Below are 13241 nucleotides of genomic sequence, written 5' to 3' on the forward strand. Positions count from 1 at the left end.
TGTCTCAAGGAAGTGGGACTTGACTTGCAGGCTCCGTGATTCATTCATGGCCTTGAGATATTGGAAGACAGCTATCATATATCCTCTCAGCATCCCCTTATCCAGACTAAACATACCCAGATCATCTTTTTCCAAGATGATGAAGGACCATTAGGGTTGCCATATTTCAAAAAGTGACAGTCCAGAGGACACAAGTTGTTAAGTGGTTGAGCCTTTTTTTTTTTTTTTTTTTTGAAAAGTTGAGTATTGAGCTTTTTTTACTGAGCACTCTTTCGGGGGTATATCAGAAATAAATCCTAATGTGCTCAATGTGGCTTACTTCTAGGGAAGCATACATAAAAATTGTAGAGCTGGGATGGACCCTTATAATCCACAATCTTAATCCTGACCCTAAACAAATGCCCATGCAGGAACACCTCTGGATGTGTTTTTGGCATTCTGCAGACTGTGTCACTCCCACCCCTTTGAAATACATCATTCTTTCATCAATGAAAAGACTACCGCTGCATTTAATCACCCACGGATCTCCCCTTTCAGTTTAATAAATTGCAGAACAGGCAATGGTTGTATATACAACTTCCATTTCAAGCACACACACACTCCACCAAGAATTGTGGGGACTGTAGTTTACCCCTCACAGATCTATAATTCCCAGCACCCTTAAGCTACAGCTCGCATTATTACACCCCCCCCCCCAGTATGTGTGCTTTAAATGTACGGCATGTATGCATCCTCACCCCACTATAACTCAGTGGAAGAGCACATGCCTTGCATTTAGTAGGTTGCCACATTCAGTTCCTCGCATCTCCAGTTTAAAAGGATCAGCAGCCGGATGAACATCAGTCCTACTGGATCAGGCCAAAGCCCCCTCTAGTCCGGCACCCTGTCCTCACAAAGGCCAAACTGGTGCCCATGGGGCACTCACAAGCAGGACCTGGGTGTAACAGCATTCTCCCCACCTGAGGTTCCCATCAGCTGGGATACTCCCTCTGAAATCTACACAGACATGTGGAACATTAATGTGTTTTATAATGTGTTTTAAGTGCATTGCTGATTTTGGGAGAAGTTTTACATACCGGTAGTTGTTTTAAACTGTTTTTACTGCAGGGCTTTTGTCTTATTCTCTTTGTAAACTGCTTTGAGGATTTTACAATGAATAAATGTATACATTATATGTATATTCTAAAGATCTCTGCCTAGGCACAAAGCAGATTCCTTTGCTTATTCCAATAGCCAGAGATACTATCTCTTGCCCGCAAAGAGGATGTCACTGTGCTCAAAGCAAGTGGTTTTGATGCTTGTTGGTAGCTTCTGTTATGGAGCTGCCATGGCAGGATGCAAAACAGTCAAGTCCATTCAATATATCAATTTTTTCTTCCTTCTCCCAGTATATAAATACATGCCAGAGATATCATCAGTTTTGTTGGACTGGTCATGTGGTCTGGATGCCTGATTATTGTCTTACAAAACAACTACTCTATTCCCAGCTTAAGAACAGAAAGCGAAATACCCGTGGACAACAAAAGAGGTTTAAAGTCGCTCTCAAGGCAAACCTTAAAAAATGCAGTATAAGCACAGAAAACTGGGAAACACTGGCCTACCAGCGCTCCAGTTGGAGAACAGCCTTTGCCATGGACTTTGAAGAAACACAAACTCAGAACGAAAGGGAGAAATGCACTAAGAGGAGGCATGCTTGACAAACCCTCACCATGATCAACTCCCACCTGGAAACCTATGTCCCCACTGTGGATGGATGTGTGGATCCAGAATTGGCCTCCACAATCACTTACGGACTCACTGTTAAGACCGTGTTCATGGAAGACAATTTTACTTGGCCAGGAGTGATCACCAAAGAAGACGAAGAAGAAGACATGTCAGAGAATAATGTCAAACATGGAAATATTTAATATAAAGCTGAAACAACAGTGCAGTAGAGCTTAAAATCTAAGATTGGTTAGATTGGCCTGGATTACGCTCTCCCCAGCTCCTCTGCCAAGGCGTCTGTGAACCCAAAGTGTGGGCAATGGAAAGCTCCAACATTAGAAGAGGAAACTGCTGGAGGAAAGGCACAGATTGGTGGAGGAGGGAACTTGGAAGCACCATTCGCCTATGAGGGAGTGAAGAGAGGTCCTCAAATGGGAGGCTTTTGGAAGAGTTACTACTAGCACCCCAACAGCCACCAGCCAAAATCAACTCTAGGTCTAGGATGGCACCATTTGGAGGGCAGAGATAGACTGTAACAAGGTCGAGGGAAGGTGAGCTTGAAGGATTCCTGCCCCCAGTGTGGTGCCTGAAACCAAAAGAGAGAAAGAGAGCAAGACACGGAAGACGCATCTTCCCGTGTGTTCCCCAGCCTGGATGGACTTCAGGGGAAATTCAGCAGCACCCTGACCGGTCTCCAGAGGCCTGACGACCGTGGCCAGCGGAGGATCTTCCTGTGGGTTCCTGGGGGCCGATCCTGATGCCGTTTCCCTGCAGGTGGAGAAATAAAAGGGCTTAGTTAATAATAATCCGAAGGAAAGCCAGGACTGCTTCGACCGCTTTAATGATGCCATCTGTGACTGCCCCAGCTGCAGAAAGAGGCGGTCCCTCTAGGCCAGGAGTAGCCAATCTTGTTCCTTCCAGATGTTGATAGGAATTGTGGACCAGCAATATCTGGAGGGCGAAGCATTGACTACCCTTGCTCTAGGCAGTGGCTGTTTCCTCCAAGAGACTCCTTCAACCAAGTCTTTTAAAAGTCTGAAACTGGGTTTCTGTAGTATCCAGCATTGCTGCCTCCATCTGTGGAGATAGAACATAGCCACCGTGGCTAGGAGCCATCAATAGCCTCCATTAATTTGTATAATCCTCTAATCTAAACCTTGGTTTAGTGCTGCGTGAATGAGCTTTGCCTCTTTCTAGCCGGTACATTCCCTGCTCTCCTTCTCTGTGTGAGCAGGAGGAATCTGGAAGCATTTACCTTCTTTTAAACACAGCTTTTTCTTTGTCTCAGCTGAAGAACATGATTTAACCCTATGTTTTGTTTCAACCAGCACATGGTTTGATGTAGGTTTTTTAACAAAAAAAAAAAAACCATAGTTCATGTTCAAACCATGATCTTGGTTTGCGTTTAAGCAACAAGTTACATTTAAGCTGGGAAGCCTTTGCTTTTTCTATCTTCTCCTAGCCATGTGAAAGCCGACGACAGGAGAGCATGACCTGAGGAGGCAGCTAGGCTTGTTAATGTTGCATTAAGCAATGGTTTATCACTACATTCCAATGTGACTATCCTCTGAGCTGGTATAAGGCACCTCGATGTTCGCTAGGGACATGGGTGGCACTGTGGTCTAAACCACTGAGGCTTCTGGGCTTGCTGATTGGAAGGCTGGCAGTTCAACGGGGAGCTCCTGCTGCTCTGTCTCAGCTTCTGTCAACCTAGCAGTTCAAAAGCATACCAGTGCAAGTAGATAAATAGGTTCCGCTCTGGTGGGAAGGAAGGTAAATGGTGTTTTTATGCGCTCTGACTTCCATCACTGTGTTCCATTGTGCCAGAAGCAGTTTAGTCATGCTGGCCCCATGACCCGGAAAGCTGTCTGTGTTTGTACTGACACACATACCCATTAGCCAATCCCCATCCCAGCCCCATCACAAAATTTTGAGCTACAGGTTTGATGGGCCATCAAGGTAGGCCACTAGGTCTGACTTGCCTCGTTGTTAACATCAAAATGGCCTTGCTGGATCTTTTTATAGATGGCTTTAGCTGTGTGGAGAAAGGCCTGGAAGGAGTAGATAGAAGGGGGAAAGTTTTTTTAAGAAACAAGTAAGATGGGTAAAATAATACAGCAATAAAAACAAGTTCCTATCCTGCACATCAAAATGGGACACAGAAATGGGTCTGGCACTAGTACAGAGGGGGAGGTATTTTCCCTCTTCCAGGGCACTGCATTCCATACTATCTACCCATCCCATTTTTCTGTTTCCCTCCTCCAAATCCAAAGTCAACATTCTGTCCCTGCTAAGCTTCCTCAGTCATCACCCGAGGGAATGATGCAGGACAAAGTATATGCAGGCAAATCATTCTAATGAAGGCTGTACAGGATGAACTCCCCAGCAGCTGTTGGGTATCACAGATAGCTGCTAGCTAGCCATGGCAGGAAGATGGACCTGAGCATCAGCAAATCCCCTCTTCTCTGAGCCCTTATTGTCCGTATAATACATGATTGGGCTTGTAAACAGTTACTTCATGTGTCACCTGTAGCAAACAAGAATTACCTTCAAGCAATCAGGCAAAGAAGCTTTTCTAAACTGTAAGAGAGCTGGGTTCTTCCCCCACCTCTCTGCACCCCCTCCCAACCATATTCCACAAATAACCATCTAGATATGGTGTGGTAAGGAGGCTAGCAGGCCCCCCATCCCACTCCACATCAGCTACATTTTCCCTCCCCCCAACCTAATTGGAAAACTGCAGAGTTAAATGGACCTGGGAGAATCCAGGAACCTCTGTACTCCTCCAATGCCAGTCATACAAGTCTCAATGGGGACTTGGTACGGGTGCATGAATTCAGAATTCTGTTTCCATTTAAAGTTTCTGGTCCTCATGACAGCTAAGATGGGCATGAAATTGTATGGATGGGGATTGTCAAAACCTCAGAAGCCAGGGCAGTGCAGGACTTCCAAGGAGCAGGCTTTCAGACCTTCCCATCAACGGATGTAGCTCAGCAACAGAACATGCATCTTGCATACACAAGGTCAATTCCCAGCATTTCTGGGAAGCACTGGGAGAGAACTCTGTTGGAAGTTCTGGAAAGCCACCTTCAGTCCGTGCAGGCCAGAGGTTTTCAACCTTTTTGAGTCCATGGCTCCCTTGACCAATTACATTCTTTCTGCGGCACCGCTGTGGGACTCAGGAGCCAGTTATGTCACCCCTTGCCTGCAGAGCTGGCCGCCTCTCGCCCTTTTTCAAACACCGTTGTGGAGTGTTCCCTCAGCTTCCTCTCCTCTCCCCTCTCCTTAGGAGTCCTCTGGGCAGCCGCTGCCGCTGCCCCTGGTCTCTGATCTGCCCCCAAGGAGAGGTGCCTCCTCACACTGCCCCACAGGGGCCTGGGAAGAGGATACAACCAGCCTTAGTGTCCCAACTGGCCAAAGGTGAATGTGAGGCCAGCACCTTACCTTGGGAGGCAGCAGGGGCAGCAGCAGGCACTCAGCTCCCAGGCAGGCCTTGCACACAGCAAGCAGTACTTGCTTGCCTGGCCTCTCACTAGTCTGCATTCCCAACAGCAAGGGCTGGTGGACTGGCTGGCTGGGCTCCCTTGCCCACTTGCTTGCTTACTCGGAGGCCGCCTTAGTTCCTGGCAACCAGCACCCCCCTGGCCAGCCCCAGAGGCGCCATTTGCCTGTGAAGCCTGTAGCCAGGGCTGCTGCAACAAACAGCTGTGCAAGCCTTTGGGAGGCAGAGACATGAGAGGGCATCAGAGGCGGGTGGGAAGGAAAGAGGGACAGAGGCCAGTGTTGCCCACAGCACCCCTGACCATCATTCAAGGCACCCCAGGGTGCCACGGCACACTGGTTGAAAACCACCAGTGTAGACAATACTGAACTTGATAGACAAGTGGTCTGATTCAGTATAAGAAATATAAGCAGTTTATGTTCACCTGCATGCGGTAAGCAGAATAAGTTATGTGAATGGTTTTCCTGGCCCAAAAGGAAACATGGACTGGCAGGGAGCGGGGGGGGGGGGGTAGGCAAGCACCCAGGACTTTCTTCACCTCTTCTACGTTGGATGCTGTCTTTGCAGAGGTCTCCATGAAAACCATGCCGTGTTCCCGGGCAAAAGCCTCACCTTCTTCCTTCCGTACAGCTCGCCGATTCTCCAAGTCGCTGTGGGATGAGAGAGGCAAGAAATAATAATTAATAATAATAATAATTTCATTTATGAATCACTCCCTACAAAGCACCTTGAAGCAATTTCACAATACAGTGCAAACATATATGAAAACAAATGTAGATCTTACTTATTCTGCTTAATTTACTGATCAGCTAAACCACCACCTCAAGGTGATTTACACATAAAATAATATACAAAAATCCCAATTCACTATTATCCATCCCAGGTCAGCAAACTTTTCAGCAGGGGGCCGGTCCACTGTCCCTCAGACCTTGTGGGGGGCCGGACTATATTTTGGAGGGAAAAAATGAACGAATTCCTATGCCCCACAAATAACCAAGAGAGGCATTTTAAATAAAAGCACACGTTCTACTCATGTAAAAACACGCTGATTCCCGGACCATCTGTGGGCCAGATTGAGAAGGCGATTGGGCTGCATCCGGCCCCCGGGTCTTAGTTTGCCTACCCACGATCTACCCCAAGTCCTTGGCCGGTGGGGGTGGGGGAACAAGTGATTTGGGAAGCAGAAGATGACTGGATACCTCTTATTGCCGATGAGCATGACCACCATGTGGGAGCTGGAATGCTGTCGCGCATCTTCTAGCCAGGTGTACAAATGGTTGAAGCTTTCCCGTCTGCACAGAGCAAGAAAGGTAGGTCAGGGTGTGCAGTGGGAGGAATGGGAGCCTGAAGTTCCACCACTCATCTGGGCCAGCAGTGAGCAGAACATAAAGTCCCTGTCCTCTCCCCCAAGTTGAACTCTGTGCAGCACATTCTCAGCCACGCGGACCCTAAGACCCATGGTCTGACGTCATAAGAAGAGCCTGCTGGATCAGGCCAATGTCCCATCTAGTCCAGCATCCTGTTCACGCAGTGGCCAACCCAATGCCCATGGGAAACCCGCAAGCGGGATTTGAGCACAAGAGCACCCTCCTCTCCTGGGTAATTTCCAGAATTACTCCAACCATGGAGGCAGAGCATAGCCGTCATGGCTAGTAGCCATTGGGAGCCTTGTCCTCACCTGGTGATGTCATACACCAACAGAGCTCCGGCGGCCCCTCTGTAGTACGAGCGAGTGATGGAGCGGAAGGATTCCTGGCCAGCCTTTGGAGTGGGAGAGAACCAATCAGGAAACACACAAAAATGGAGCTGTCTAAACTACAATGGTACCTCTGGTTACGTACTTAATTCGTTCCGGAGGTCCGTTCTTAACCTGAAACTATTCTTAACCTGAAGCACCACTTTAGCTAATGGGGCCTCCCGCTGCCGCTGCGCCACCGGAGCACAATTTCTGTTCTCATCCTGAAGCAAAGTTCTTAACCTGAGGTACTATTTCTGGGTTAGCGGAGTATGTAACCTGAAGCGTATGTAACCTGAGGTACCACTGTACTAGCTAAGCATGCCCACACTTACAGCACTCGCCCCCTTTCCATCCTTCTTCCCAGGAAACCCTGGGCATTTTAACTCCATGAAGGGAATAGAGGCCTCCTAACTGTTTTAGGGCATATCCGTACCATACATTTAAAGTACTATACCACTTTAACAATCATGGCTTCCTCCGAAGATCCCTGAGAATTATAGTTTGTTTAGAGTGCTGAGAGTTCCAAGGAGACCCTTATTCCCCTCAGAAAGCAACAATTCCCAGAGCGCTTTATCAATCCATCTTTCCAGGGAACTCTGGGAATTGTAGTTGTTGTAGCAGAACCCTTAACAAACTACATTCCCCAGGATTCTTGGAGCAGTGGGGGGTCACGACTATTAAACTGATGTAAGAGTGATTTAAATGTATGGTGTAAACATGCCCCGGTCTCCTTAGCCCTCAATTCCCACTCCCCCCTCCACTTTCCAAAATTCGGACCCACAACCCCCTCCTCCTGAAATTCCAGCCTCTCTATTCTCCTAATTTCTTCCTTCCAACTCTGCAGCCCTGGAGCAGTTGGTTAAACAGGGCTGGAGAAATAATTTCCTGCCTGTCAACACTTAATAAAAACAAAACAAAACAGGTTGGAACACTGGCTGGGAACAGATGCCCAAGATGGGGATAGACAACCAACTAAAACAAAAGGATCCCTGTGAAGCTAAAATGCCCTCGCTCTGTTTGGGCCCCCAAGATCGTTCCTTTGCATTTGCAAAGGGTCAAGGCTTCAAGGGGAGCTCACCGTGTCCCAAATTTGCAGCTTGATCTTTTTGTTGTCAATGGTGACCATCCGTGCACCAAACTCTACACCTGGTGGAGAAATGGAAGAACAGGAGAAACCTCAGAGGGGAGAAACTCTCCACAACCCCAACCCGCCATATCATTCAACCCATGTTTCTCATTATAACCCGGCCTGTGACCCCCACTCCCAACTCCTTCCAGTTCTGCCACCCTCAGCCAACCAAAAGTCTTCTGCTCCTCTAAGCGACTCATTCTCCCTCACTGGTCCTTAGACATGAAACTCCCGGCTTGGACACATATGTGGCATCTTTTCTCTCCTTCCAGTTGTCCTCAAATCCAGCGGCAGAGCAAGCCAATCAGGCACCTGGGGCGGCGAATGGCCTGCACCCAGGGGCGGGGCCAGCCAGGGCAGGACGCTCTGTGGGGCCTCTGAGGAGTCAGTTTGCCTCCTCCCACGCAGCTGCCCTACAGCTGAGGGGGAGGTGGCAGGCAGACCGTTTGGGGTAGCATGGAGCCTGCGGGCGCCCAAGCCACTGTGCCACTCCAAGAAGAGATGTGTGGTTCGGGCGCACTGTAAGCCCCATGGTGAGTGCCGCCTGGCATTTTATCACCCCCTCAGTGGTGACACCTGGGGCAGCCTGCCCCCACCGCACCCCCTTTCCTCTGCCCCTCCTCAAATCCCCCTTTATCCTCATGGGTTATCTTCTTCCTCCTCATTCCCACCTGCTATGCAAACTGCTAAGCATGTGTCTTTGGTCTTAACCACATTCATTCATCCAGGCTTTTCCCATCATCTCTCTGTGTCACTCTTTTATTTTAAATTGCAGGCTCCTGGAGAGTAGAGACCCTTTTTCCCTATGTGGCTCTGTGTATGTACATACTTACATACACACACACACACACACATGCACACAGAGAGACCTTACTGTATGCTTGTGAAACATGGACCACTTATAAATGTCATCTCCAACTCCTCGAAAGATTCCATCAATGGTGTCTCCGAAAATTTTTACACATCACTTGGGAAGACAGGCGAACTAATGCCAGTGTACTGGCAGAAGCAAATATCACCAGTGTCAAAGCGATAATTCTTCAACATTAACTTCGTTGGACTGGCCATGTTGTGAGGATGGCTGATTATCGTTTCCCAAAGCAACTGCTCTATTTCAAACTTAAGAATGGAAAGCGTAATGCCGGTGGTCAGCAAAAGAGGTTTAAAGATTCTCTCAAGGCAAATCTTAAAAAAAAAGTAGTATAAACACTGACAACTGGAAAACACTGGCCTGCGAGTGCTCCACTTGGAGAACAGCCTTTACCAAAGGTGTCGTGGGTTTTGAAGATGCTCAAACTTAGGACGAAAGGGAGAAACGTGCTAAGAGGAAGGCATGTTGGGCAAACCGTCACTGTGATTAACTGCTGTCTGGAAACCTATGTCCCCACTGTGGAAGGACGTGTGGATCCAGAATTGGCCTCCACAGTCACTTACGGACTCACTGTTAAGACCGTGTTCATGGAAGACAATCTTACTCGGTCACGAGTGATTGCCAAAGAAGAAGAAGAATACACACACACGAGAGAGAGAGAGAGAGAGAGAGAGAGAGAGAGAGAGATGATGCTGTTGTTATGGTCTGCATTTCTGTACATGCTGAAAAGGAGCCTCTGTGCTCCCCTGTTCTCTCCCTACCGCCCAGCTGTAGGGCATCGTGTCCCCCCAGCTTTGTTCCTCCAGTCCAAATACATGCAACAACACCCCCTCCTTTGGAACCCTGCTTAAATAATACCCCAAGGCCCACTGGGGACTCACCTATGGTCAAGTCATGGACTGCTGTGAACCGCTTATCTGTGAACTGTAACAAGAGGCAGGATTTTCCAACACCTTGGGAAAAAAGAAAGAAAATAAATTCAGAACCTGTTGTACAAAAAACAAAAAAAACCCTGTGATCAGTGGTGGCTGGTGCCCATTGAGACCCATAGGATGGAAGGAGAAAGGCCCACAAATGCCAGTGCCGAACAGAGACACCTAACTCTAGCTTTGCTCCCAGCTGAGTTCTACAAAGGCAACACCTGCAACAAGGAGGAAGCCCACAGGCAGTGCTGTCCCTGGTGGAGGCTGGCAGAAGGCCAACTGATGTTTATTTTTGTTTTAATTTTATTTCTTTATTAAATTTATATACTGCCCTTTATCCAAAGATTCCAGGGCAGTATATAACATTAGGAACTTAATTTACGCAGCGTAATAATAAAAAAAAAGACACCGCATAATCACCAAACAATTGTAATAACAGCCCCCCCCCCATTTAACAGGCCATAGATTGTTTAACGGCCAAAGGCCTGAGTAAAGAGGACTGTTTTCACCTGGCATCTAATGTCATGTAATGATGGCGCTGGGTGAGCCTCTCTGGGGAGAGCATTCCACCACAGAAAAGGCTCATTCTCATGTTGCCATCCTCTGAACCTCTCGGGGAGTGGGGACATAGAGAAGGGCTTTGGATGACAAGCAGAGGGTCTGAGTCAGTTCATATGGGGAGAGGCGGATCTTAAGGTATTGAGATCCTGAAGCTTTGTAGGTCAAAACCAGCATTTTGAATTGGTTGGTGGGGCGGGGCCTTCTTTGCCCTATGGACTGGCCTTGCTGCCTGCGAGTTGTACAAGTTACATGGAAGCCTCTGCAAACATACTGGGAGAATTTCCACACTTTCTCTTGAGACTTTATTTATTCACCATATATACAGTAGTTCCTCCTTTATACAACCATCACGTTCCCTTTTATGTGGCTCTTACACTGGCTTTATCAATGTTGTTTTTAAATGTATGTTTTGCTATTTTTTCCATTTGTTTTATATTTGTAATTTTGTAACACTGCCCAGAAACAACATGATCCATAATTCGGGAAGAAAAGGCAAGTATGCAAGGCTAAACAAGAATGTCTTTGCTCTTCACTAATGTGAAGGACCTCTGGAAGTGAGAGCTGGACCATAAAGAAGGCTGATCGCCGAAGAATTGATGATTTTGAATTATGGTGCTGGAGGAGACTCTTGAGAGTCCCATGGACTGCAAGAAGATCAAACCTATCCATTCTTAAGGAAATCAGCCCTGAGTGCTCACTGGAAGGACAGATCCTGAAGCTGAGGCTCCAATACTTTGGCCACCTCATGAGAAGAGAAGATTCCCTGGAAAAGACCCTGATGTTGGGAAAGATGGAGGGCACAAGGAGAAGGGGACGACAGAGGACGAGATGGTGGGACAGTGTTCTCGAAGCTACCAGCATGAGTTTGACCAAACTGCGGGAGGCAGTGGAAGACAGGAGTGCCTGGCATGCTCTGGTCCATGGGGTTACGAAGAGTCGGACACGACTAAACAAAAACAGTGTGAAGGACCATTTAAGGCAGAGTTGGAGAACCCATGAGCCTCCAGATATTGCTGGACTCCATCTCCCATCAGCCCCAGAAAAAAGCAAGGACAATATTCAGGGACGATGGGAGTTGTGGTCCAGCAACACCTGCAGTGTCCCAAGCTCCCCATCCCTTTAAGGCTTTGTAGGTAATAACTCATACTGTCTTGTAGAGAAAAAGAGACCCTTTATTTCACTTCCACAATTTGGTTAGCAGATGTGAAACCACTCCCATCTTCCATTGCTTTGATCAACAGCACAATTAAATCTCAGCATCTCTCTGTTCTATATTGGCAGGTAAAAAGGTAAAAGTAAAGGCGCCCCGGATGGTTAAGTCGAGTCAAACTTGGCTATAGGGTGTGGCGCTCATCTTGTTTCAGGCTGAGGGAGCTGGCGTTTGTCCTCAGACAGCTTTCTGGGTCTTGTGGCCAGCATGACTAAACCGCTTATGGAGTCTCAGTGTTTGAGAGACTTGTAAGATTATATGTAAGAAATCGTATGGTTGGTCTGCGGGGACTTTGCAGGATCTTGGCTTCTGAGCTTAGACCATCTTACCCAAACCTTGTGTATGGTTGGTGAGGGTGGGACTGGGCATTAAGATTACTGTGTATAATTGATAATATTACTGCTGTTCAGCCTACTCAAAGATCTACATTATAATACTGAAGAGAGCCAGTGGAGACAAGGCATCAGTTGAGGGAGGCCTTTTGTTCATGACACCTTGCCTCTGCAACTCCCTATTTGTGTCCACTTCCCAGGTTTCCTCCCAGATTACAGTCACGTTCGCAACCCGAGGTATGACTGTACTGTATCTCTTTGTAAAAGAAACAAACTGAAAATGCTTCCTTTTGCCCTGTCCTGTCCACCTCCAGCTTTCAACAGGGTTTGAAACCTGCTGTTGTTACTATTACTATACTATTATTGCAACATAATGCAACAATCCTCCTGAACTGTAGTAACCTGTCATCATGGGTTATATGTGTTTAGACAGTGATTTTTTTTTACAGCAGCGATTTTATACCTGTGCATCATCAGCTGGGTCCAAGATCCCTGAGATTAAGAAGTACAGGGAGGAGGAATTAAAAAAAACAAAAATGTAAGGCAGACCTATCCAAGCCTTTCCGTGGTTCCCACACTGACAGCCCAATTCTATGCATGTTTACTCAGAAGTAAACAGAGTTCAGTGGTGCTTACTCCCAAGTAGATGTTGTGTTTTGCTAGTTAAAACTGTGCTTTGTTCTGTCCTTTTAATTCTAGTGTGATTTTAGTAAACGTCAAGCGTTCTTGGGTAGGCAGGGCAAAAAAAGGGGGGGCTATAAATAATGTCACAAACAAAACAAATGTGCACAGGATTTGTAGCCTTGTGTTGGGGAACCGAGAGCAAGGAAGTGGTCCTTTTCCAGTGTCAGATGGTCAATATCTGCAAAATGGGATCAACGGTGTCCTTCCTCACAGGGTTGTTGTAAAGTCGCACACTCTATATAGTGACATCTCTCTCTATATATGTGTGTATATGTATTTACATGGTGACCAAAGTGCACATTATTTGCCTTAAATAATAATATCTCCGCCCCCACAGTCCCCGACCCCGACCCGAGGCTGAAACTCCCTCATTTTCCCCGCCCATACCGGTGTCCCCGATGATGACGTATTTGAAGAGATAGGCGTAGGACATGGCTCTGAAGCCCCCCTAAACCCCAGCCCCGGCCTGGAGGTTCTCCAGGGGCCACTCTAGCTCACTCAACAGCCGCCATGTCTATTGCTCTCGCGCTCCCTGTCCTTCCTCTCCCTCCCTCCCTCGTCCTGTGACGCTCTGGTTTTCCTTTTCC

General features: G+C 47.4%; 1 protein-coding gene across 1 annotated transcript; it reads right to left on the reverse strand.

The window, feature by feature from the left end:
* Positions 1-1882: 1882 nt before the first annotated feature.
* Positions 1883-13212, reverse strand: RAB2B (RAB2B, member RAS oncogene family). Its single transcript, XM_080978852.1, has 8 exons — positions 13042-13212; positions 9826-9897; positions 8023-8090; positions 6885-6967; positions 6406-6498; positions 5745-5856; positions 3687-3755; positions 1883-2472 (listed from the first exon to the last, which is right to left on the reverse strand). The coding sequence occupies exons 1-8, from the start codon at positions 13085-13087 to the stop codon at positions 2377-2379; spliced, it is 639 nt and encodes a 212-aa protein (XP_080834978.1). The 5' UTR covers positions 13088-13212; the 3' UTR covers positions 1883-2376.
* Positions 13213-13241: the final 29 nt, after the last annotated feature.

This window comes from Podarcis pityusensis, assembly GCF_964106645.2.
Source record: "Podarcis pityusensis genome assembly, chromosome: 13".
Taxonomy (NCBI): Eukaryota; Metazoa; Chordata; class Lepidosauria; order Squamata; family Lacertidae; genus Podarcis; species Podarcis pityusensis.

What these genes read in the sequence shown, in the direction of transcription:
- RAB2B (XM_080978852.1), bottom strand. Translation starts at nt 13,087, where the DNA reads ATGTCCTACGCCTATCTCTTCAAATACGTCATCATCGGGGACACCG. An exon ending in TTGGTGTATGACATCACCAG is followed by an intron (nt 6,499 to 6,884) that starts GTGAGGACAAGG and finishes TGCTCTGTGCAG; the next exon opens with ACGGGAAAGCTTCAACCATT. An exon ending in CAGCATCCAACGTAGAAGAG is followed by an intron (nt 3,756 to 5,744) that starts GTGAAGAAAGTC and finishes TACTCCTTCCAG; the next exon opens with GCCTTTCTCCACACAGCTAA.